Genomic DNA, 26,670 nt, shown 5'->3' with positions numbered 1-26,670 from the left:
CTTCTTTCTGCCGATGACGGGTGAAGCAAGCTCCGCAGTAGCACCCGTCCTCGGAAACTGTTTCAGATAAGAGTCTAGATAGACGAGAGCAGAGATGGGGGGCTGAGCCACAAACTGTGGGCATCAGGAGATGTGTTTCATACCTGTGGTGGCTCCTCCACTCATCTGTGCGGGACCTTTAAGACCCATCTCTCCTTCAGAACCAAAACCAACTCAACTTCCCCTATCTGATAAAAAGCTGGCACTGTTAATCTTCCAAAGCTTCACATGACCGGAGAAGAGGGCAGAGATAGAACTAATTAATGCCCCCTTCGCATATACTCACTGCAGCCCAGCCAGAGAACAGTTAGATAGATAGATAAAAGTTGCAAATGTCACAGTGTCACTGACCTGTTACAAAGGAGCTCCCCGGCACCTGACTGTAGTTCATTGGCCCCCCTAATGTGCTCACAGGTGCAGGTGGCCCAAAAGAGCCAGCGAAAGTTTGCGATGTCGTGTACGGACCTGGCGGGAAGGTCTAGGAAACAGAAACAAAAACAAACTCCACTTCAGTTTACAAATGCAGCTTTACATTTCTTTCAAGTAATTTAAATAACGGCGGCACAGAGGTAGAGTTGCTGCCTTACAGCGTCAGAGACCCGGGTTCTGATCCGTTCATTCCCATCACCTGTGTGGGTTTTGTCCGGGAACTCCGACACTCCAAAGGTGTACAGGTTTGTAGTTTAATTGGTTCGGTATAAATGTAAATTGTCCCTAGTGTTTGTAGGATAGCGTTAGTGTGCAGGGATCGCTGGTCGGCGCGGGCTGAAGGGCCTGTTTCCACACTGTATCTCTAAACTACACTAAGCTAATTAGATAGGTAATAAATAAAAGAGTTAAATCAGCACAGTCAACAAGCTGAGAGTTAGTGCATCATCAATGCTGCTACTCTATCAGTATTCAGTAACTTCCCACTGGGGCTTACGAGAATAAGACATCATATCCCAGTGTTTGTATTTGTGCACATATCCCTTTCAGGAATAATGAGGCAAGTGGAACTTGTGATTATTTAAAGTTCACAAAGTTCCAAGAGTCAGAAATTAAGGTTGAAGTTTATATTTTGTAAATGTTGATACACCAGCTCTGGAAATGGTGTGCGGGTTAGAAAGAGTAAAGCCCTCTCCACACTGTCCCATGAAACACCCCCAGGGCAAGAACTGTAGAAACAAGGAACTGCAGATGCTTGGTCATTAAAAAGACACAAAGTGCTGGAGTAACTCAGAGGGTCAGGCAGCATCTCTAGGGAACATGGATAGATGATGTTTTGTGTTGGGACCCTTCCTCGCCAAATTACTGCATAGTTTAAAGGCATAGGAGAGCTACCATCTGTAAGATTGATATTAAAACCAAGGAGATCAGAGTCCGGCACCCTTCTCTGCAAACTGCTTTAGCATTATAAAATAATTGATTTGGGGCATTTGCCTGGAACTACAAAATACTGAAACATCGAGACATGCTGGAGAGTGTGTAGAAAGGAACTGCAGATGCTGGTTAAAACCAAAGAAAGACACAAATGCTGGAGTAACTCAACGGGACAGGCAGCATCTCTGGAGGGAAGGAATGGGTGACATTTCGGGTCGCAACCCTTCTTCAGAGTGTGTCAGGAGGACAGGTCATCCCTGTGTTACAACTGGGTCCAATTCCCAGCTGTTTGCAAGTGGAAAATGTGCCCGCAAACGGAGTTGTACACAAGGTGTAGACGGTGCAAGCAGAGACGAGTTGTCCCACAGGAGTGGATAATCTGGAGAGGCATTTTAAATCTTAAAGCTGCCGTTATAAAATGTAGCCCAAGCCTATCTTGTAAAAGTTTTGAATGCAGACAAGGTTAGAAAGTGTGGGGAGTTTTTGAAAAGGAAACCGTTTCTATCCTGGATGCTGTATCTCTAGATAGGAATTTCAAAATGGGTGTCAACATGTATTTTTCCTAGGTTTGAAGTGGCAAATTACTAGTTAATGTCAAGAACAGACTACTGCAGCCTTGCAGTGCAAATCCCTCCTGCTGGTCTCCCAAAAGCTTGTTCCCATGTACAGGCTATACACAAATCGGGGACAACGGTGGTGCAGCAGTAGAGCTACTGCATTATAGCGCTAGAGACCCGGGTTCGATCCTGACTACGGGTGCTGTCTGTAGGGAGTTTGTACGTTCTCCGCGTGGGTTTTCTCCGAGATCTTCGGTTTCCTCCCACACTCAAAGACGTACAGGTTTGTAGGTTAGTTTTCTTGGTATAAATGTAAAATTGTACCTAGTGTGTGTAGGATACGTGCGGGGATCACTGGACTGAAGGGCCTGTTTCCACGCCGTATCGCTAATCTAAACTAAGACTAAACCAGTAATGGGATCCATGTGGGAAACTGGAGGCCATGAGGCTCATTGCAATGGACAAAGCACAGAAGAGACGAAGCAGAGGAAGTAAAAGAACACGAGATGGATTGTAAATGATTTTTGAGAGAGAGAGAGAGAGAGATATGGGCCAAACACGGGCAAGTGGAACAAGTGTAGATGGGGCATCTTGGTCGGCATGGGCAAGTTGGGCTGAAGGGCCATGTTTCCGTGCCGTATGACTCTGAGATCAATGAAAGGTTGAGGAAAGATCATGGTCTTATTTCTCTCTGACCTCAGCTATTGTCTGACACAATGTCTCTTTCACATTAGCGTACAGTGCAAGAGACCTAGGTTCGATCCCAACTACGGGCGCTTTCTGTACAGAGTTTGTATGTTCTCGCCGTGACCAGCGTGTTTTCGCCGGGATTTCCGGTTTCCTCCCACACTCCAGGTTTGTAGGCTGATTGGCTTGGTAGAACTGTGAATTGTCCCTTGTGCGTGTGTAGGATAGCGTCAGTCTGCGGGGATCGCTGGTCGGCGATGACTCACTCGGTGGGACAAAGTGCCCGTTTCAGCCATGTATCTCTAAACTAAACAACTCACTGTTGATGAAGAGAGAATGGATCACAGTAGTGATTTGCCTTTCATCTTACGCAAACATCTATGCAACCTTCGTGGGGGGGGGGCGCCAAGGTGAGAAAGGGAAGACAACGTGAGATTTTTTTACCAGCGTATTTGTGGATTCTGTTCCTTTGTTGGCCAATCGGCTGAGGATGCCGCGCTCCGACATCTGGAGACGAGCGGCTATTGGTGGGACTCGTGACAACGTGGAGGGGAGGCGGGTCACGTCTGCCTTCATGTCACTTAGTAGCTCCTCCAATTGGTTTAGAACTGGGAGACAATAAGAGAGCTGGTTGAAATCAGGCACTAGACTTTAGACTGGTCACAACTGGGATGGACGTGGCGAAGAGCAACAACTCCAGAGAGAATAGTCACCGTCTCCCACCTCTCCACAGCCAGCTGCCGACGGGGGTATCAAGGAAAACACAGGAAGTGCAATGGAGACAGCCTTCGCACACAGTCTGCCAGGCATCAAGCAAGGGCAGGGAAGGCAAGCATCCCTTATGCCTTCTTCACCAACTTATCTATCAGTGCTGCCACCTTCTAGGAGTGCCCCAACATCCCTTTGTTCCTCAATTCTCCACCATTGCTTCTGCATCTCCCACCTTCATCCCCCCAAAGTGCATCATCGCACATTTACGTGGATACATAGAAAATAGGTGCAGGCCATTCCAGCCAGCACCATCAATCTCAAGGCTGATCATCCAGAATCAGTACCCCATCCCTGTTTTCTCCCCACATCCCTTGATTCCGTTAGCCCTAACATCTAAATCTAAATCTTTCTTGCATTGCATCTACCATTGCTCGGTCCATCTTACCGAGTGACCAGTATCATCTTGGAGCCCATAGGTATCTTCAACACCAATTTACGAGTCATCTACAAATTTAGAAATCGTGCCCCTGCTTGGATAACCCAATACATACAATGAAGAGCAAACGTCCCAGCACTCACACCTGTGGTCACAATAAAAGCCCTCCAGCATTACCCTCTGCCTCCTATTACCAGGCAATGAGGATCCAATTGCCTCGGATCCTCTGGGTTCTAAACATTTGGACCAGTCTTCCTTGTGGAAGCTTGTCAATGACCATATTAAAGTCATCATGGAGAGGCTCAAAAAGCTCTCAAGTGCGTGTTAAATCTTACTTCTCTAATCCTTATTAACTGAAGCAAATAAGATTAATATTGGGGAATTTGGAATGCCCTATATTAGCCTATTAGTCTTGCATGCCTGATTTGCCATCACCTGCTAACTGTTAGGTCTATTACATATCCCCAAAGGAATGGTCCCCTTTTCATTCATAAATTCTACCTATACGGCCACATGTCTAAGATATAATAGATAACGCATAGTTATTTAGAATAACAACATTTCAGTAGGTACTTGGATAAGAAAGGTTTAGAGGGATATGGGGCAAATGGAACTAGTTTGAATGGGGCATCTTGATCAGCATGAACTAGTTGTGCCGAATTGCTACACAACTCTATATTCTTCCTAAGATAGACACAAAAAGCTGGAATAGCAGCAGGCCACACAGCATATCTGGAGAAAAGGAATAGGTGAAGTTTTGGGTTGAGACTGAAATTCGGGTCCAGACCTGTTCCTTTTCTCCAGAGATTCTATCTGATGAGCCGAGTTATTCCAGCCTTTTGTGTCTATCTTCGGTTTAAACAAGCATCTGCAGTTCCTTCCTGCACTCCATATCCTTCCTCTTTACTGCAGATATGGACCCCTTGGTCAAGACTGCAATATAATGCTATGTTGCACCTTGTCAAGCCTGACCACTTTGTACCCTAGAACGTCGTTGCCGACCATTTCCTTCATTCAACCATATCACTGCATATAGCAACAATTACTCATTAGATTCTCTCGCCATTCAGCAGTGGCTATCATGTGAAGATGAGAAAACTTCTTTCTTACACCAGATCCAAGACAAATAAACAAACGGATCATTAAATGGCAGATGTGCTCAGCGAGTAGCGCTCTTGTTTTGGGAGTCCACTTGTAAACAGTCATAAGTGACAGGAGCAGAATTAGGCCATTCAGCCCATCAAGTCTACCCCACCATTCAATCATGAGTCAAGAAGTGTTTGCCTGTCACATGCACCGGGACAATGACATTCCTACTTGCTGCAGCAGAGTTGGCTTTGTCGCACTATTATTATTTGTTTGTTTTTTATGTGTGTGTGTGTGTGATTTGTGTTTTGGATGAAACATTACACTGCCATGTCAGGTTGGTGCAAATGTTCCCCTGGCTATTATCAGAAGGACCGTGGCGTTGTCCCCTGCATGTCCCTGGCCGACAGCGTTGCTGTTTGTGGAATCCCAGTGTGCGGGACGTGCCTAATGCAAATCCTGTGTTATGGTAGTAATTACTTTTCAATTTCATTTTCTAAACTTCTTCATTAGTTGTCAATCAACTTGGGTAGTCCCAAACTGGCGGGAGATGTGATGCAAGTTCCTTTGGGCGGCACGGTGGCGCAGCGCCAGGGTCCCAGGTTCGATCCTGGCTACGGGTGCATGTCCGCACTGAGTTTGTACATTCTCCCGTGACCACCAGTAAGCACCGGCTTCCTCCCACATTTCAAAGACACACAGGTTCGTAGGTTAATTGGCTTGGTATAAATATATGTGTGTTTAGTATAGTGTTAGTGTGCAGGGATCGCTGGTCGGCGTGGACTCGGTGGGACGAAAGGCTGGTTTCCGCGCTGTATCTCTAAACTAAACTACGTTGAAAGCTGGAGGGTGTTCTGCACTCACCTTTGTGTAGGACAGCGTTGGCAGGCTTGTTTCCGGCCAGAGATTCCTTGGAGAGGTGTTGATGACTCTCTGCCAGGCACTCCACTTCTGCAAAGCGGGTATTGAGGGCCATGGCTGGATGGCTGGTGTCCTGAGACATGTTCAGGTAGGCTGCCCTCCGCAGCTGTTCCTCGATAACCAGTGCCTGCTCCAGCAGCTACAGCAGGAGAGAAAGAAAGAAAGGGGGGAACAGCGCTTCAGAGGGTGACTGCATCAAACCGCAGCAGTACACTGGAATGCAAGGCAGGGCAGCAGGTTAAATGCACCTGTTGTCAGCACTGAGCTGTAGTTACCATTCTCACCTGCGAGTCAGAAGGCGATAGATTTAAATCTCCCCATTCAAACCATAGAGCACATTACCCAGGCTGACATTCCCATTGTAGCGGCAAGGGTAATGTTCAAACAAGAGTCATACAGCATAGTAACAGCCCCTTCGGCCCAACTTACCCATTCCGACAAAGATGCCCCATTTACACTAGCCCCACCTGCCCACATTTGGCCATATCCCTCGAAACCAGTTTGTCTTTTTCCCCCCACTCAACTCCATTCTCCCCCCTTTCCCCGTAACACGACGTCGTTACTAATCAAGAATCTGTCAATCGCTGCCTTAAAGATATCCATTGACTTGGCCTCCACAGCAGTCGGTGGCAATGTCTTCCACAGATTCACCACCCTCAGACGAAAGAAATTCCTCCCCATGTGTAGACCATTGGCTTTACACACACATGCACATCTGCCAACATTTGAAAATGAAATATCTTACTCTGAGTGCGCGGGTTGATGTAGTGCGAGCACATTACAGGTGGGGTCCAGGGGCCTGCCTTAGCTCCTGGATTTAAAGGTTTTTTTTTTTAGGAGTTTGCCGATATCGCAATATATTCAGAGCTGCCAAGTTTTGTCACCTGAAAATCAGTATTTTGCTGGGGAAATCTGCATTTTTACGCTATGCCATTTTTCTGAATTAAAAATAAATAATTTAAAAATGTTTTAAAGATAAAGATTTCATGAAATAAATGACTTCATACAGCTAAAAAAATCTTTACAAAGAATGTTGCCTGAAATGTCTCCTTGCTTAGCACAGTGTACAAACAGCAGAGAAAAAGTGATTTTGGCTGAAGCCACCTTCTGCTTCATTCAGGGAAGCTGGTCGGTGATTGGCTGCAACGCCCCTCGGAGACAGCGTCTGATTGGCCGCCGAGTGACCAGTGCATTATGTAATTGGACACAATGCCCTCGGAGACAGCGTCTGATTGGCCGCCGAGTGACCACTGCATTATGTAATTGGACACAATGCCCTCGGAGACAGCGTCTGATTGGCCGCCGAGTGACCAGTGCATTATGTAATTGGACACAATGCCCTCGGAGACAGCGTCTGATTGGCCGCCGAGTGACCACTGCATTATGTAATTGGACACAACGCCCCTCGGAGACAGCGTCTGATTGGCCGCCGAGTGACCACTGCATTATGTAATTGGACACAATACCCTCGGAGACAGCGTCTGATTGGCCGCCGAGTGACCAGTACATTATGTAATTGGACACAATACCCTCGGAGACAGCGTCTGATTGGCCGCCGAGTGACCAGTGCATTATGTAATTGGACACAATGCCCTTGGAGGCAGCGGGTGATTGGATGGAAATTTTAAGGGAAGCTGGTCGGTGATTGGACTCAACCCCCTTTGAGACAACGGTTGATTGGCCGTTTTTTCCCTCATTTCAAAATCGTACTGTTCCAATTTTTCACTTTAACTTAAAAATCGGAACAAATACGATAAAATGGGACTAGTTGGCAAGTATGTAGATGGCAGCAACAAGAGAGAAGAACGGAGTGCATCCAAAAGATCTTCTCTACAAAAAAGGCCAGAGCAGACTCTTTTTCCTCAGATGGCTCAAATCCTTCAATGTGTGTAATGAGATGCTGCACATGTTTTACAACACTGTGGTTGCAAGTGTTATTTTCTACGCTGTTGTCTGCTGGGGCAACAGCATTAGTGCAAAAAATAACAAGAAGCTGGTCAAACGAGCTAGCTCAGTGCTGGAGGGGAGAGTAGACTCTGGGATGGAGGTGCTTGAGAGGCGTATGAGGCACAAGGTGCAGGTCATCCTGAAAAACTCCGGGCATCCCCTCTATTTAATTCTGGAGAGTCAAAAGAGCACTCGGAACAACAACCGGCTCCTCTCCCTGCCCTGTAGAACGGAGCGGTTCAGGAGATCCTTCACCCCTGCAGCCATTAGATTTTATAATTCGGGTTGTAGGGGGATGCATTTTGCAATTTTTAATTTTTTAACTGTTAATTATTGGTCTTTTTAAGTATTTATTGCTCTCAGGTAGTGTCCACATTGTATTCTATGTATTTTCTGTCTGCGTGCGTTTTGAATCTGTGGGTTTGTTGGTTGGGGGCTTCTGGACATCTGAATTTCCCTGAGGGGATCAATAAAGTATTTATTATTATTATTATTATGTTACCACCACATTTCTTTACACCTTTCATGTCTGCACTCTTGCAGTTTGGGGCTCCCCCAATCTAACTGCACCACTATTGTTGTCAGGACCGCCAGCGTTTAGAATACCCTCAAATCACTTCCATCAATATTTCCTCTAAAATGCTCCTCGAAAGCTCCAAGCAAGCTTTTAGCCATGTGTCCGTGGAGGACAAAGTTTGCTTGACACAGCCTCAATGCCGTTATTACCATGAGGAATGATGTAATGGTGGCTGGCATTATCTTCTCTCAGACAGATACCCCTTGGACCATCTCACTGTTCTCTTTTCCCCGGCCCACCATACAACGTTGCTCACCTTAAACCGTCGGGCCAGGAACTTGTTCTTCATCTCCAAGAAGTTCCCTTTGTTCACCTCCAGCTTGAAGGGCTCATTGATGATGGCAAAGCGGGCATCGTTCTGAATATCCTGCCACCGGGCATAGCCGTACCTGCCAGGAGTTAGTTAAGGAGAACTTCCTTTCCATGTAGTCTAGGGAAACAGTCACTACACAAAAGACAGCCATGGGGGAGGAGAGCACAGCCCACATAAAATAAGCGTTCCCGATTTTAGCTCTTTGGACAAATGGTACAATTAATAGAAGATCTGCCTCTCAATTCTAGTGTCTCAGGTTCAATCCCCATCTCTGGTGCTGTTCGCTTGGAGTTTGCAAGATGTTCCTGTGACCGTGTGGGTTTCTTAGGCTTCTCCAGTTCCCCCCCATATGCCACAGATGTACAGGTGGAGGTTGACTGGCAAAGGTGCCCTGAGAGAAGGCGAGTGGAAAGATTGATTTGGAAGCTGGGAGAATAGTTTACAGGAACCAATTAGTGGAGCAATAAAATGACCATAGACTTAATGGGCTGAATGGCCTCCTTCTATATCTAAAGAATACATGGGTGCATGATCAACTACAATAGTTTGTACATTAAGAAAGCGTTCACTGAGGCAAACAATTCTAACACGGCAGCATTTTCCAACACGGAATTCTGGACAGCCACCGTCGATCTTCGTCAATGAGGGAGTGGGGAACCACCATTGGGGGGGGGGGACCCGCCATGAGGTAGAGGGAGAACAAAGGAGGAGGTGGCGGGGGTACTTTGTAACTTTGTAAGTGCTGTTTATGTGGAGACTATTTGCATACCTTTGTTATGCAAACAAAGAATTTCACTGTGTCTCGTCACATGTGACAATAAAGTATTCTGACTACGGGCGCTGTCTGTGTGGAGTTTGTATGTTCTCCCCGTGGGTTTTTTCTCCGTGATCTTCGGTTTCCTCCCACACTCCAAAGATGTACAGGTTTGTAGGTTAATTGGCTTGGTAAATGTAAACAAATGTCCCTAGTGGGTGTCGGATAGTGTTACTCTGCGGGGATCGCTGGTCAGCGCGGACCCGATGGGCCGAAGGGCCTGTTTCCATGCTGTATCTCTAAACTAAACTATTCCATTCCAAGTTTTACTCTAGAGTGCATTCATGATGGATAAAGTCAAAGTTTGGACTGCTGAGTTGGACCGGGCACCGGGCGTGACAATGAAAGGATACACAACAATGCCAGAGAGCAGCCAGAAGTCATGTCGACGGTGCCAGATTTCAGACACTTTTCCAGAAGATGTTGCAGCCCGCTCCTCATTCTGCCAGAGGGTATGCAGCTCTATAAAGAGAGGCAGTGATCAATGCCAGCGCAAAACCATTAGTAACACTTTAAAAACTTTCCTTCACGCCCCGGTCAACAGCGTAGCTGGACCCATGGGGTACAACGGTAGATCACTGGAAGACCAGCGGTCGGTGGAGGACCCGCCCCCGAGAACAAGGAGGGACCTTGTGGGGGAGGGGGGCATCCAAGAAGAGGGACCCTGCGTGGCAGGGGTCCACCGACAGCAAAGAGGGACCCAGCGTGGTGCGTCTGCCGAGAACTAAGAGGAACTGGAAACGTCACCCACACCTTTTCTCCAGGGATGCTGCCTGTCCCGCTGAGTTACTCAAGCATTTTGTCTAATTTGAGTTTTTTTAACAAATCAGTTTAGAAATATTTAACCTCCCTCCCTTCCATTGACTGCATTTACACTTCACGCTGCCTCAGCAAGGCCAGCAGCATAATTACAGACTAGTATCACCCTGGTGACTCCCTCTTCTCTCCGTCCCTCATCAGGCAAGCGGTATAGAAGTGTGAAAACGCACACCTCCAGATTCAGGGACAGTTTCTTTTGAGCTGTTATTAGGCAACTGAACCATCCTAAAAACAACTAGAGAGCAGTCCTGAGCTAGTAGCTACTTCATTAGAGACCCTTGGACTATCTTTGATTGGACTTTATCTTATATTAAATGTTATTCACATTATTTCCTGTATCATATATCTGTACATTGTCGATGGCTCTATTGTAACCACTGACTGGTGGCACGCAACAAAAGCTTTTCACTGTACCTCAGAACACATGACAATAAACTAAACTCAACTCCTTTTCAAGTATTCATTCCCCCTTTTAGAAAGTTACTCCAGCATCTGCTGCCAACATCGCCTCGGAAAGCACACAGCAGGCCGCGATAATATTCCTCTCATCTTATTCTCCATTTGTCGGTTAAATATCTGAAATCTGCAATAGTTGATTGCAACCTTTCTGTCAATGAAGTCAGAGAGCTGAGTGTGCATCTTAAACAAAACAACAATGTGACAGTGTTACCTGTGAAGCCACCATCCGCAATGTTAAACATGAACTTGCACTTCTCCATCTTGTCCTCCTCCCTCTTCCCGATGCTTTTGTTTTCATCCTTTATGCTACTGGATTTCACATCTTTCTCAGTTTTTGTCTCCTCTGTATTTCCAAAAAAAAAAACACAAACAAATGAACAGGTGTTAGTGTGCTGGTCGGCGTGGACTCGGTGGGCCGTTCCCATGCTGTATCTCTATACTAAAAACTAAACTAAAGCGCAATTTCATTTGGACACGTGTGGACTTTCAGACTCAAAATCATTTTTGCGGCTAAGGATGATTGAGATCGGGGGAAGCAGCCGGTGTGACACCATCGAGGAATTCACTCACTCACCACATTACAATCATGGTTGTAATGCCCCTACAATCAGGACAGCATGGTGCCAATGCTGCTGTGATAGCCTGCCCCATTCCGCTGAAGATTCCAAAGACGTGCGGGTTTGGCGGTTAATTAGCCTCTGTAAATTGCCCTTGTGCAGGGAGTGGGCGAGAAAGTGGAATAACAGAATTAAATGTGAATGGGTGATCGATGGTCTGCGTGGATTTGATGGGGGTGAAGGGATTTCAAGCAATCATTCAAATACCTGTCCCAGGTTAGTTACCATACAAGCTGGGACATACACTGGCAACATTTCATCATCACTGGAGCTCCCTCAAGATTGCCATTTAAGAGGTGGCAACTAGAGACATTCTCATTTCGGGAAATAATTTAAAATTGACACGGTTTAGTTGAAACTATTTGCAGAATCTTTCATCCCATTTGTAAAACCCTGGGTGATTATTTGAGCAATACAGGGTGGCCTAGTGGTGCAAAAGTCGAGCTGCTGCCTCACAGGGCCAGAGAACACAGTTCAATCCTAAACTCAGGTGCTGTCTGCGTGAAGTTTGCACGTTCTCCCTACGGCCGCATGGGTTTCGTCCGGGTGGTCCAGTTTCCTCCCGCCTCCCAAAGACGTGCGGATTTGTAGATTAATTGGCCCTATTTAAATTGCCTCTAGTGTGCAGGGAGTAGATGCGAAAGTGAGATCACAGAACTAGTGTGAATGGGCGATCGGTGGTCGGCATGGGCTTGATGGGCAGAAGGGCCTGTTTCCATGCTCTATATTGCCATTTCTCTAAAACAATACTGCTAACCCACAAGAGATGGGATGTGGGATGAAGCTAAATAGGCTACTTTTGGCCAACAAGGATGCAATGACTTTCTGGTGTTCCGATAACCTCGGAGATTTATGGATCTACAATAGCCAGGTAAAGGCTTGCAGCTTCATTATGCTTACACACCACCACTGGGTCCTACAACTGTCAGAAGACCTCCTTGTCTCCTCACCTAAACCCTGATACATGCATAGTCCGAAGACACTTAGCAGGTGAGGAACTATTTGGGGAGTCTTTTTCTTCTGAGCCAAATGCGGACCCATAAAGGAAGGACAAAGGGAGACTTATTGAAGTAGGTATAAACCAGACAAACCTTTTCGAACAGTGGGGTTGTGTGGATGAACAGAGGATACCGATACCATTAACACAGTCTCGGTGTTGCTTAGTGTGGTGACCATGAAGGATAGTGCCAAAATTACCTTTAACATCAGCTGTTTCTAGTTCAGTTTTTTCCTCGAATTCCAAGCTTGCTTCAGGTTTCTCGACAAACGTTTCCCCGCTGCTCCTTTCAGGCTCTGCTGTTAAAAGTGAGAAGTGTCAATCTGAGGCACAGTATCAAAGCGTGCCAGACATTAACTCCAGTTGTTTTTGTTCTCGCTCCATTTGAAGGTTTCCTTCAGTCACAGAGTGATACAGTGCAGAAACAGGCCCTTCAGCCCAACTTGCCCACACCGGCCAACATGTCCCAGCTACACTAATCCCACCTGCCTGCATTTGGCCCATGACCCACCAAATTTGTCCTAGGGTTTCGGCCCGAAACGTTGCCTATTTCCTTCGCTCCATAGATGCTGCCGCACCTGCCGAGTTTCTCCAGCAATTTTGTCTACCTTCGATTTTCCCGCATCTGTAGTTCCTTCTTGAACAGCCACTATTAATAAATCAGCCTGCTAACAGTGCAAACATTTGGTTTGTTTTATTTTGAGTGAAGTGAATAACCCACCATTTCTCTGCCCTTTGTGCTGCCTGTTGAACACACTTCTAAACATGGCTGGTACCTTTTTTCTCATCCTTGAGCGCCGACTCCTGCACTTCCCCTCCTGCACCCTCCTTCTCCTCTTCCGGCTGCTCTTTAACCTCTTCAATATCGGGTGACTGGGCCTCCGGCTTTTCAGCAGCCATCGCTGGTTCTTCTGCACTGGGCATCTTAAAGGAATAGATCATACACGTAAATTCAACACACAAAAAAATCTGAGATGTAATAACTCGGTAATAAATGTGGAAAGCCCTGTACAGTAGGATGCTTCATCAGTTTTTACAGTATTCAAAATGAAAAGAATAGCTCGACTGTAATCATGTATTGTCTTATTGGTTAGCACACCACAAAAGCGTTTCACTGTATCTCGGTACACGTGGCAATAAATTGAACTGGACTGAAGAGTTGATTAGTTTTAAAGATACAGCACAGGAAGAGGCCCTTCGGCCCACTGAGCCTGCGCCAACCATCGATCACCTGCATACTCGTTCTACCCTACACACTAGGAACATATTTATAGAAGCCAATTAACCTACAACCTTACACCTCTTTGGAGTGTGGGATGAAACTGGAGCACCCGGAGAAAACCCACAGCCCCCTTAGACAGGATTGCACCCGGGTCTCTGGCGCTGTGAGGTAGCAACTCTACCACTGCGCCACCTTAATTTCTATTTGTTCGTGTTTATTAGTTTCATGCTGCTATTAAGACTATTTTGCAAAGGGTTTTGATAAGGAAGCTAGCAAGCTGGTTGTAAGATTTAACGTGATTATCAAAATGACTGGGGAGGTGAGGGGAGGAAATGAGGATTAGTTTGAAAGTTTGGCAAGTTTTGATCGGAAAACATATTGCCTAAATGTGGTGGAAACAGATTCAAAAGCAGCTGGCAAAGGGTGAATGACAAGTCTCACAAATGGTAGTCGTGAAACTACCAAAACCACTTCACTAATGCTCCACATGACAGAACCTCTGCCTGGTGTGGACTGCATGCAACTCAACAAGGGAGGCAGTAGATGATTTCAACTGTAGTGAACATCGAATTAAGATTAAATTTAAAATAAATCAGTATCAACCTGAATTAAAATATATGGAACTGCAGATGCTGGTTTAAATCGAAGATAGACATAAAACGCTGGAGTAACTCAGCGGTTCAGACAACATCTCCGGAGAAAACAAATAGGTGACGTTTCAGGTCGAAACCTTTCTTCGGACTGAGAGTCAAGGGGAAATTAAAGCATGAGATACAGACGGAGATGTAGAATAAATGAATGAAAGATATTCAAAAAAGTAACTTTGATAAAGGAGACAGGCCAATGTTAGCTGTGGGCTGGGTGAAAATGAGTTCTAGACAATGAAACGCACCAGGACTAGTGCAACATCCAGGGTGGAGGAGGGACGGAGGGCGATAGTGGGGATGCAAGGGTTACTTAAAGTTAGAGAAATCAATTTCATAAGAAATTAATTAAAATATATTCCTGTATGTGAGCCCCAGAGTGAGTTAGTAGCTGAAATCAAGCTCCTCTGACTAAAGACAAGCAGGAGAAATCCCATTGTCAGTCATTCGACCATAAAGTCAGGCACCTGGCTGAAACACAGCAGCGATTTGGAAAGGTGTGTGTGTAATCCAGGTGATTCACTGATGCGCCGTGCTTGCAGCGAGCGATTAATCACTTGCTGCAAGCACGGCGCATCAGTGAATCAGAGTGTTGTGATATTTTAAATGAAAACTTGCAAACTTTTGAGTAACAGGATGGGACCTTGGAGCCGCTCACATCTGAATTCTCAAGCTATAGGTGACGTTTCTTTGTGTGCAGCTTTTCTTTCCTTTGCAAGAAACCAGTGATCATCTGACAATGAAGATAGACAGAAAAATGCTGGAGCAACTCAGCGGGACAGGCAGCATCCCTGGGTGATGTTTCGGGTCGAAACCCTTTTCCAGACTGAGAGTCAGGGGAGAGGGAGACTCAGAGATATGGAAGAGTAAGGTGTGAAAACGAGACATCAAAGGGGACGCAGATCAAGGAAAATGTAGAATAGATCATTGTTAGATAGGGGAAGGTGACAACGGGGCATACAAAGGTAAACCAGGAAGAGAGTCAGATTGGTCAGAGAACTAGTATAGGAAGGAACCGCAGATGCTGGATTACACCGAAGATTTACATAAATGCTGGAGTAACTCAGCGACAGGCAGCATCTCTGGGTAGAAGGAATGAGTGATGATTCGGGTCGAGACCCTTCTTCAGAGAACTAGGATGGGGGAGGGATGGAAAGAGAGGAAAGGCAAGGGTTACCTGAAGTTGGAGGTCGATATTCATACCATTGTAAGCTGCCCAAGCGAAATATGAGGTGCTGTTTCTCCAATTTGGGCTGGGCCTCACTGTGACAATGGAGGAGGCCCAGGAGAAAGGTCAGCGTGGGAATGGGGGGGGATTACAGGTAACGACAGACGATCCACCGTTTTTTGCCACTGCGAAATCTGATCATCTGTCAATGCTGTGAACCCCATTACCTTGAGGAGCAAATTAAAAGCATCTCAAAAGACCGTTTCCTCGACCTAATCGGAAGCAGAAGTTGGCGTAGGCAACTTAGTTCCTCATGCCTGCTCCACCAATCAAGGCAGGTTTATAGCTGATCGTTGACCTCAGCACCAATTTCTAGGAATAAACCGATATCACCCGATTCCCCAATAACTAAAAATACATTGATCTCAATGGTGGAAGTTTTTCATCCCAGCGTATGTGCCAACATCATTCAGAACATACCTCAAACTCCATCTTTTCACCGCCGTTTGCCTCTTCCTCTTTGTCATCTGTCGGTTCCTTCTCAACAGGAGTTCCGCTGCCTTCTAACTTGTCACTTGGAGCAGGAGTGGCTGGTCATTTAAAAATAAACATTGATTAGATAGACACACAAGAGACTACAGATGGTGGAATCTGCAGCATAAAAACTAACTTTTGAAGGAACTTAGCAGGTCAGGCAGCGTCTGTGGAGGGAAGTGAACAGAGTATGTTTAGGGGTGAATGCTTCTCCAGTTTGAGATACTCCAGCAGTCAGCCTTTTGTTGATGAGGAGAGGATGCTTCCAACAGTGGGAGAGACTAGGACCAGAGGTCATAGCCTTAGAATTAAAGGACGTTCCTTTAGGAAGGAGATGAGGAGGAATTTCTTTGGTCAAAGGATGTTGAATCTGTGGAATTCATTGCGACAGAAGGCTGTGATGTGTTGCTGACCTTGATCTAGTCTCGAGTGACTCTGCATTTAGCTTGGATACTATGTTCATATGTATTCAGTCAGTACATGTACCTGGCTTTGAAGTGCAGGGGGTGTTGCTACAGCTGGGCTCTGGGGTGGTCGTTGCCGTCTTCTCTAGGGGAGACGAGGCGCGGGACGACTTCTTGGAGTCGGCACTGATGTCGGGCATGAGCTCTGGCATGCTCCACTTCCCATTGATGTGCTCAAATTCCAGCACCTGGTAACAAAGCAAATGAGACATGAGTGGCTCCACTCTCCGCCAACCCGGTCCGTCACCGTCACCGTCACCGCGCATTTGGGACAGTCTGTAAGCCATCAGGATACAAGAAGGGCAGAACCGTGGCACAGCAGTAGAGTTGCTGCCTTACAGCGCCTGAGACCCGGGTTCCATCTTAGTGCTGTCTTTACGGAGTGTCTACGTTCTACCCGTGACCCTGTGGGTTTTCTCGGAGATCTTCAGTTTCCTCCCACACTCCACAAGGCGTACAGGTTTGTAGGTTACTTGGCTTGGTATAATTGTAAAAGAAAATTGTCCCTAATGTGTGCAGGGATTGCTGGTCGGTGCGGTCTCAGCTTCCGTGCTGTATCTCTAAACTGAACTATAGTTCTCATCATATGATTGTCGCCCGCATGAGCACTCTGTCAATGACTCGGTCGGCTCTTACCTTCTTCTTCACCAGCGACATGACTCCTATTCTGGTCAGCACTTGCTGCCTGGACAGTCCCTCACGAGGCACTCCATCTGCAAACGTTTCAGCACCATCAGCCCCAGGCTCACACAAGTGCCTCATGAACAGCGACACATAAGCCCTATAAACCAAGCAAAATGATCTTAGTACACCCACTGAATAAAGTTCAGATCAGTAAAGTTTCTGATGTGGAGTTAAAGAGCAACATACTTGAACTCCTTCTCACTCTTGCCACGCAGGTCCCTGACCAGCCACTGAGAGTTGAAAGCATCTTGAGGAGGCATCCCCCACCTCATCACTGCGTTCAGGAAAGCCTTCCGCTGGCGGGTGTTGAATCCCAAAACCTGTCATACAAGGGGCGCATTCACAAAGGACAGTCACTTCAGCCACAGAAGTACACTTTCAATCTATTTGTTTAGTAGCTTATGCTGCTTCCTACAGTCCAATGATAAACCCCTTTACTGTTCCTTCCACAATCTAATCCCTTCACTCTGAGCTCACCCCAGCTCAGGGCTCGAAAACCAATTTCGCTGCCCCACAGGGGAGTTTCAGTTTTGTTTATTGTCACGTGTACCGAGGTACAGTGAAAAGCTCTTGTTGCGTGCTAACCAGTCAGCGGAAAGACAATACATGATTACAATCGATCCATTTACAGTGTATAGATAGATACATGATAAGGCAATGTAAACCCAGCAAAATCCGATCAAGGATAGACCGAAGGTCACCAAAGAGATAGATAGAAGTTCAGCACTGCGCTCTGGTTGAGGCAGGATGATTCAGTTGCCCGATAACAGTTGGGAAGAAACTGTCCCTGAATCTGGTGGTGTGCGTTTACACACTTCTGTACTTTTTGCCTGATGGGAGAGGGGAGAAGAGGGAGTGGCCAGGGTGTGACTAGTCCTTGATTATGCTGCTGGCCTTGCAGAGGCAGTGCGAGGTATAAATGGAGTCAATAGAAGGAAGGTTGGTTTGTGTGTTGGTCTGAGCTGTGTCCACAATTCGCTACCATTTTTTTGAGGTGGGGAGCTGTTCCCAAACCAAGCCATGGTGCATCCTGATACAATGTGCTCTATAGTGCATCTGTAGAAGTAGGTGAGACAGGCTAAACTTCCTAAACCTTCTAAGGAAGCAGATTCAGGAAGGAAGGAAGGAAGGGTTTGACATAGACCAGAGATCAAACTACTCGTGTGCAGGACTAGGCTGCGTCACCACTTCCTCACCCAGCACCTGCTCCATCCTTTGCTCCTCTTGCCCAAGTTATGTTTCAAGAACCAAGAACAGGACATCTGCCATCAGGAAAGCCAAAAGTGGTCATTAAATAGTCACCGACAGTCCCATTTCAAATTGCACTCCGACACTGTAACCAATGTGCTGTGGTGTATTGCAAGACAGACACACTTGAATCTGCTTGGGGAATTCACGCACAGTTTTAATGTTGTCTTGTATGAGAGAAAGAGCCAGTCCTCAAGACACCCTCTAGGAAACCAAGACAGTCGACGGTCAGGCAGTGACTAATTCGCATGAGTAAGGCTGTCATCACTTGGCAGTTGGTTCAAGAAGGATTTCCACATCATCTCCCTCTTCCTCTCTTATTCACTCCCATCCGCCCACTCACCATTTTTCTTCCCGCACTCATCATGGACAAATTCTATTAATATTCCCACTAGCACAGTTCTGCTGTTCAGTTCGCCAAGTGGCCAGAGGAACGGTTCATGGGTTAACGCAGAGAAGTGTGAGGTGTTGCCTTTTTGGGAAGACAAAGTAGGGCAGACCCTTTGCAGTGAATGGCAGGGCCCTGGGGAGTGCGAGGGATCTGTCGAGCAGAGGAATCTAGGAGTTGCAGGTATGTAGTTCCACAGGTAGATAGAGTGGTCAAAAAGACTTCCAGCGCATTGGCCGTCAACAGTCTGGGTATTGAGTATAGAAGTTGGGATGTTATGTTGCAGTGAGGCCACATTTGGAGTATTGTGTTCAGTTTTGGTCACACTGCTCTAGGTAGGATGTTTGTTAAGCTGGAAAGAGTGCAGAGAAGATTTAACGATAATGATGCCAGGACTTAAAAGGAACCCGAGAACAACTTTTTCCACACAGAGGGCGGCGTGTATAGGAGGTAGTTGAGGTAGGTATAGGTATCTGCAGAGGAGGTAGTTGAGGCAGGTACTAAGAACATTTAAAGGTCATTTGGACAGGTACATGGATAGGAAAGCTTTAGAGGGATATGGACCAAACATGGGCAGGTGGGGCTAGTATAGATGGGGCATCTTAGTAGGCACGAGCAAGTTGGGCCGAAGGGCCTGTTTCTATGATGTATGACTACTCCAACCATGGTTCCATATTGCTTCCCTTTCACATTGTTGGTTCAGTGAAGTAAATGGAACAAGAGCCCTACAACACCCATAGCACTGCTCATAATAGATATCCTGTCACAACTTGATTCACTGAGTATGTATTCTCATTTACAATGTACTCTTTAGCTGCTCAGGTAAAGGTTTTAGAGCTAGATGGGGACTGGACATTGCCACAGAGGACAGTACATGCAGCACAGGTGGTCCACTGCACCTGCACTAGTAGAAAGGGGGATCAGAGCCTCTGCTGATTGTTGTTACCTCAATGTTCCCACCCACTCGAGCCAACAATGGTGGAAGCGGCTTGTCCTTCTCGCCTCGGAGCTGACGCCTGGATTGTCGACGACCTTTAAAAGTATAAAAAAGAAATATGTGCAGAAAGACCTTTATATTGCCAACTTTTTGAGCATCTCAATTATGAGGTAGTGCAGTCTCACGCAAAGCAATTGTTATGTGCGTTGGCTTTGCAGCACGTACTCCCTACATGGTCTAACTGCAGCATTGGCAGTCACACGATCTGTAACGTGAAGCACACGCACTGACCACAAACAGTCCCACTACAGTATGTAGGACTGGTACCCTGCGTGGACCAAGGATCCACACTCTCCTCTACACAGACCCACACTCGCCATGCACAAACCCAGTCACTCTATTACACTCTTTGCTTTCCATGTAAACTCCATCTGACCATCTCGACTACAGGCTGAATCTCTTCAAACAAAAACAAAATCAAGCACACACTGCTGATCCGAATCGAGGAACAAAACGTAAAGAGAGACCTTCAGGCCTTTCATCAAAGTCTTCGTCCTCTTCCTCCGAGCCTACTGAATATTCTGATTGGTTGTCTGAAACATCATCCTGCCATTCTGCAGCAGACAAAAGATTAAAAAAAAGAAAACCTTGTTTATTACTTGTCTTCTCAATTGTTTTACTTTCTTTATCTCAATAAATCAGATTTTAGCTCCTGCAGTTCACGTTTGTTTATCATGCTCATGAAGCTCTTGTGCACCAACGCTGAGATCAGGAGTTATGTGTACAGGTCGATTGGGTAGCCTGGTCAATTCCAATTGTGAGGGAAAACAGTTGCAGGGATGGACAGTAATGCATCTGACGGCGATGGGAGAAGATAACTAGGATTACATGAAAAGCTGGAATTGGCAAAGGGTTTAGCTCCCCAGAGCACTGCACCACCCAATTGGTACATACGTCAAAAAATCAAGCATGGCAATTGTTGATAGTGGTACGGTGAATCAGGTACAGAATCAAGAACGCTCCTGCGTTCCTCCTGGGGTATAAAACTACCATTATAGGAACGGCAGCAAAAGAGATGCGACTTCCGCTCTAGCCTCTTGGCTGACAGAATCAGTCAGCAGCCACCTACACCTAGCTCAGGAATCCCACCAACGTTAAGATGATCCACACTCGGAACCTCCCAACTCGGGTTCAGCACCGTAGACACCGGACGGTCAGCACTGCCAATTACCTTGGTCCTCCTGGGCAGCATCATTGTAGTTGACCTGCTTGCGCACCCGCTTGCCCTTGCCCAGGTGTCGCGCCAAGTCCTCTTGCTGCTGCTCGTAGTGATGCCGCAGCAGCTTCTCCCAGTAGTCAGGATCCACGTTCTCCTCCTGCTTGATAATTTCCCTCTCAACCTCCTCTTCCTGCGGGCACACAAAACAAGTCATCTCCATTAGCAACACTGTGCCAGAGCATGGCAATCGGAAGCAGCTGAAGGGGAACGCACTGTGTGTAGATTTAAGATAGGCCAGGTCGAACAACAGCAGAAAGCTGCATACATACTCATATTAAAACCTCACAGAAGCTTATTAACTATTCTCTCATTAATCATTACATGGAAAACTATTTCAAATATTGCTGATAACACCTGATTCTGGTGGTCGGGAAGTAGTTATTACAGTTAACTCAGAGAATGGTGCAACAAAACGCAAGACAATATTAATAAACATTCAGAATAAGCAGGTAAACTGTAAATTAATCCCAAAGTAAATAAATATGCGACAGTGCATTTTGGAAGAAGGAATAGAAAATCTAAATGGAAAACAAAGGGACCGAGGAAGCAATAAAGGTGGGAGATTAAAGGTCATTAAAACAATAAAATGGCACAAACGTGTGCATTTCATCAAACGTTAAAGTATCTAGGGATGCTTGGGAACCAAAGTAAGTGCCAGAGCCAACTTGTGCAGTCAAGCTTATTTGTCAGGTGGAACCTGTTCTCCAAATACTATGGGTAGGTTATTTTTAGGGATTAGGTTTTAATGAGTTAATTAGAAAAATCTGAGGCCGGATATTGTAGAAAGGAACTGCAGATGCTGGTTTACTAAAGAAGACAGAGTGCTGGAGTAACTCAGCGGGTCAAGCGGCATCTGTGGAGAACTTTCCTGGTTAGGTTCCTTCTTCAGACCTTCTTCTTCTTCTTTTCGTGTCTTTGAAGCTGGTTGGTTATATGAGTTTCCCATTCCTTTGCGTTTTTATTGAACACTGCAAGATCCTTTGGGCTGCACTGGTTGGGTAGTAGGGGGCAGACAAGGCAGTGCTGCATTGTATGGTCCTCTTCTCCACATTCACAGGTGGTTTGGCCAGTTTCATAGCCCCATCTGGCCATGGCAGCTTTTGATCGCCCTGTTCCTGTTCTCAGGCAGTTGAGCGTCTTCCACTGGACCCATGGTGCTTCTGAGCCCGGAGGGAGGGCTTCAGAAGGAGGGATACCCATGTCAGTAGGAGGGGGGTCGTCCTCAAGCCTTTTTGTCCATAGTTGGAGTCTGGTTTCTTCCCGTGGTGCTATTAGGGGCTGGACATGGCCGAGAAAGCTTCTCCTGGACTTCAGCCGTTGGGCCGGGGGTACACGTCCGTAGAGGAGGTGGCGTTCATCACTGGTGGCCTTGGTCATCTCTACTCGGCTGGCGACTTCCCGTCTCACATCAGCAGGGGCAATGCCAGCGAGGAGGTGCAGGTTGTTTATGTTGGTGGGCTTCAAGCAGCCAGTGATTGAGCGGCAGGTGTTATTCAACGCTGGGTCTAGTTTCTTGGCATGGGATGATCTCTCCCAAACAGGACACGCATACAGACCGATTGGGATATTTCCTGGAACGCTACAATATGTTGAAGTGCCAGGCATTTAGGCAACAGGAAGGTATAATCGTTTCGTACTGAAAGGAGTGGGAGGTGGGTGTGGTAAAGCTGGAGAGTGATGGTGCTGAAATGTTTGCAAGCAATGAAAAGAACAGTCGGGGTGGAAGGAATGCAGCAAGGGTGGAGGAGGGGGCCATGATGAGGAAAAGTGACTTGTATTTGAGAAAAAGATGCAACATTTCCTGAAATGGCAATAGGAAGACTGCCACTGCTGTAGAAGGCCTCACTGGTGGTGAGGGGCTAGTATACAGAAGGATAGATTGTTAATGTTGAGTGTTGCCACAACTACCCATCACTCAACATTAACACGGCGAAGGAATTGATTGAATTCAGAAAGCGGGAGCCGAGAGATAACGTGTAACTATCACCTGCTCCACTATTCAGAGGTAGACCAGGATTATTGCTTCTGTTTACTTTCCAATGACTCACTCTAGAATGGGGGAACATTTCAGTGACGGGCATGTGGAGTGCAGGTTTGCGCAGCCAAGCAATCCATGTACACCAACACTATGCTACACACCAGGGACAATTTACGGTTTTTACTGAAGCCAATTGACCTACAAACTTGTACGTCTTTGGAGTGTGGGAGGAAACTGGAGCACCCAGAGTAGGTGAATCGACGGCCAGGAGACATAGGTTTAAGGGGAAGAGATCTGAGGGGTAACCTTTTCACACAGAGGGTGGTGGGTGTATGGAACGAGCTGCCAGAGCGGGTAGTTGAGGCTGGGACTATCCCAACATTTAAGAAACAGTTAGACAGGTACATGGATAGGACAGGTTTGGAGGGATCTGGACCTGGCAGGTGGGACTGGTGCAGCTGGGACATGTTGGTCAATGTGGGCAAGTTGGGAAGAAGGGCCTGTTTCCACGCTGTATCACTGTGGAATATGACCTGCCACGCTTGGACCTGCCCCTCCTCTCTCTCAGCTTTCTTTGACTTAAAAATATCCACTGACTTGGCCTGCAGGGCGGCAATGTAATTGTATGGTTGATGCAGAAAGCTGTGGCATTCAACACTTTGATGGGTATTCAAAGGAGTTTATCCCACTATGAAGCAGTACTGCTGATGCTGTTAGAAATGTATAATTTCAGATTATGCATTTAGTTTAGATTCAGCGAGAAAACATGCCCTTCGGCCCACCGAGTCCGCACCGACCAGCGATCCCAGCTCTGTCCCACTTCCCCGAGTTACTCACAAATTCTCCCGAGTTTTCCCCTTGATTCAAACTCTGAGAATGTCCGTAGCGAGTCCGTAGGAGTCTGTAGCGGCTCGTAATGCCAGCTGTAGGTACTCCGAGAAAACCCACGTGGTCACGGGGAGAACGTACAAACACCCCCCTCTCTCTCTTTCGCCTTTCAAGATCTGATGCTTACTCTACCAGCCACTCTTACCTTGTCCTCCTCGCGAACAACATACTGAGCCACCTTGAAGGAGGTCAGGTACTCATTCATGTTTTGGATGTCGGTATCTTCTGTGGCGTTTTGGTCCCTATCCAGCAGCCGGTCGATGGCAGCGCCGTCGTAGTGGATGACACTGCTGTCGTCGTCGCGGTTGTCACCAACTAACATGGTGGGAAGACAGAATGAAAACGATAATGCTTCACACGTTCAGAAACAAGTGCCGCGGGGCACAAGGTACGTGGGGCAATGTGGAAGTAGGTTTATTCACTTCTCCGTTCTATCAAGAGGTACAGAGCTGAATCCATATTTCCAATGTGATCAACTCTCCATCCTGCACTGTAGGGGCAACCTGACCATAATCTGACCCCGTGCATTAACTGCCCTCCTCATAAAGTCAACAGTCATAAATAATAGGAGCAGAATTAGGCCATTCAGCCCATCAAGTCCTCTCCGCCATTCAATCTATCTCTCCCTCCTAACCCCATTCTCCTGCCTTCTCCACATAACCCCCCCCCCCCCCCGACACCCGTACTAATCAAGAATCTATCCACCTCTGCTGTAATTTACGGCCTCCAGTCTTCTGTGGCAAAGAATTCCAGATTCACCACCCTCTAACTCAGTGGTTCCCAGCCTTTTTTAGTTCATGGCCCCCATGGGCTCTTTAATTTTTTTGTGCCCCCCCCCCCACGACATTATTAGCGGAACAAAAAGTGGCCTCCTTCATTGAACCTGTGGCCCCCTAAACCCCCAAATTTTTCTGTGGCCCCTCTGAAATTTGCAATGGCCCGATGGCCCCAGGTTGGGAATCACTGCTCTAACTAAAGAAATTCCTCCTCATCTCCTTCCATTGTTCGACCCATGAAAACAATGTATTCATGGATAGAACGAACAGCTCCTGCCTTTCACACTGGCCAGCTCTACTGAGTAAACGTTGATTTCTCTTTTGATGCTTTACCTTCAATGTCTCCTTTAAAGAGCTCCTCTGTGCCAAACTTGAGTATATTGTCCAGCTCCTGCTTGCTCATGCTCCCAGTCTTGGAGCCCAGGCCAGGCCGGACCACAAGGTGAGTGAGCATCATTTTCCTCTTGGCCACTTGCGTTATTCTCTCCTCCACGGACGCTCGAGTGACAAAGCGATAGATCATCACTTTGTTCGCCTGCCCGATGCGGTGAGCTCTGCTGAAGGCCTGGAGAACAAAGAATGCCAAATTAAGGGGGCAGAGACAGCTCTGGACAGACTGACAGCAGCCTTTAAAACAATTTATTAGGAGGCCATAAAGCTCTCAACCCTGCATTCCTACTTAATTAAATTGTGTTGAGCTGAAGCTTATTTGCATGCTTCTGCTCCATGTCCTTAGCCCGAAACAAATCTCAATTTTTGACTTTTCACAACTTTTGAGGGACAGCAGTCAGATGGGGATAATAATTTTTTTTAAATCAAGTTACATGATTGGAAACACAAATTAGTGCACTCTCAACATTGGTGATGTAGTTGCGAGAAAAACAGAGAGTCTGAGGATACAGACAATACTCATTAGCTGGAAAGTTGAGCTTGCAAATGCCAGATGGAACTTAATCCCAAATAAAATGGAAGGCAATGCATTTCGGGAGATCTAATTAGGGTTTGATATTGATAATGAAAGGAACAGCCCTCGTGTGTTGACGAATAAAGGCACCAGTCTTTAAACGTGGCAGTTCAGGATGATTAGGTGAAGGTGCCGTCATTAGCCAAGGCACAGAATACAAGCACAGAGACCATGGTACAACATTATAAAGGATTTAGACCATTCAGAAGCAGTGTGCAAGGTTCTGCTCACAATAACATAGGAAGGAAATGGTAGGATGGAATTTCAGATGCTGGTTCACAATGATGATAGACACAAAATGCTGGAGTAACTCAACGGGCCAGGTAGCATCTCCGGAGAGAAGGAATAGGTGACGTTGCGGATCGAGACCCTTCTTCAAAAGGGTCTCGACTAGAAACGTCGCCCATTCCTTCTCTCCAGAGATGCTGCCTGTCCTGCAGCGTTACTCCAGCATTTTGTGCCCATTTCCAAAGGATATGGGAGCACTGGAGATTCGCCGGGGTAACTTGGAATGGAATGTTTCAGTCATGACAGAATGGATAGGCTCAGATTATTTCCCATAGACTGAAGGCGTTTTGGGAATAGAGGTGTGCAAAAATTACCAGGCAGGTAGATTTGGTAGATAGTAAATGACAGTTTCCCCTCGATGGTGACATCAAAATCCAGAGGTGAGGAGAGAGCCCCAAAGACATTATTTTCCACCTGGATTATGAACACAATCTAAAATGCACTGCTTGAGCAGGTAGTGGAAGCAGGTACTCTAACAGTGTTTAAGTATCTGGATGAATATTTGAATCGCCAAGGCATAGAAAGCTATTGATCAAATGTGGGTAAATTAGGATTTGTAGGGATTTGATGTGTTGGCTCAAAGGCTTATTTCTCTGGTGCACGACTGACTTTATGAAAAATCAGCGGGTTTGTTATTTTCACGGAGGTTTCTAACAGTAAGAAATTCAGAGCAGGGATCCTCCACTCAACTCCTCAATGGTACCCAGGTCTCCACTCCTCTTTTGTGCCAGTTCCTCGTAATATCAATTCCCTCATCTTTCAAAGATTTATAGTCATACAGTGTGGAAACAGGCCCTTCGGCCCAACTTGCCCACTCCAGCCAACCTGTCTCCATCTACACTAGTCCCATTTTCTAAATGGAGAGA

At 46.5% G+C, this 26,670-nt stretch overlaps 1 protein-coding gene across 1 annotated transcript in view; it reads right to left on the bottom strand.

The window, feature by feature from the left end:
- LOC116969943 (chromodomain-helicase-DNA-binding protein 3-like) overlaps positions 1 to 26,670 on the bottom strand; it is a gene marked incomplete at its 5' end in the record, with an annotated part of 76,808 nt that overhangs the window by 12,712 nt on the left and 37,426 nt on the right. The window contains 17 exons of the mRNA XM_033016704.1: positions 391 to 517; positions 3,090 to 3,253; positions 5,743 to 5,938; positions 8,580 to 8,712; positions 9,804 to 9,912; positions 10,940 to 11,071; positions 12,543 to 12,641; positions 13,119 to 13,266; positions 15,857 to 15,966; positions 16,397 to 16,562; positions 17,011 to 17,155; positions 17,245 to 17,378; positions 19,641 to 19,726; positions 20,159 to 20,245; positions 20,863 to 21,040; positions 23,922 to 24,091; positions 24,886 to 25,117. Of these exons, the coding sequence (XP_032872595.1) occupies positions 391 to 517; positions 3,090 to 3,253; positions 5,743 to 5,938; positions 8,580 to 8,712; positions 9,804 to 9,912; positions 10,940 to 11,071; positions 12,543 to 12,641; positions 13,119 to 13,266; positions 15,857 to 15,966; positions 16,397 to 16,562; positions 17,011 to 17,155; positions 17,245 to 17,378; positions 19,641 to 19,726; positions 20,159 to 20,245; positions 20,863 to 21,040; positions 23,922 to 24,091; positions 24,886 to 25,117 (2,416 nt within the window). The remainder of the gene's footprint in view (positions 1 to 390; positions 518 to 3,089; positions 3,254 to 5,742; positions 5,939 to 8,579; positions 8,713 to 9,803; positions 9,913 to 10,939; positions 11,072 to 12,542; positions 12,642 to 13,118; positions 13,267 to 15,856; positions 15,967 to 16,396; positions 16,563 to 17,010; positions 17,156 to 17,244; positions 17,379 to 19,640; positions 19,727 to 20,158; positions 20,246 to 20,862; positions 21,041 to 23,921; positions 24,092 to 24,885; positions 25,118 to 26,670) is intronic.

This window comes from Amblyraja radiata, unplaced genomic scaffold, assembly GCF_010909765.2.
Source record: "Amblyraja radiata isolate CabotCenter1 unplaced genomic scaffold, sAmbRad1.1.pri scaffold_432_ctg1, whole genome shotgun sequence".
Classification (NCBI taxonomy): domain Eukaryota; kingdom Metazoa; phylum Chordata; class Chondrichthyes; order Rajiformes; family Rajidae; genus Amblyraja; species Amblyraja radiata.
This window is presented reverse-complemented; position numbering and strand designations above follow the sequence as displayed.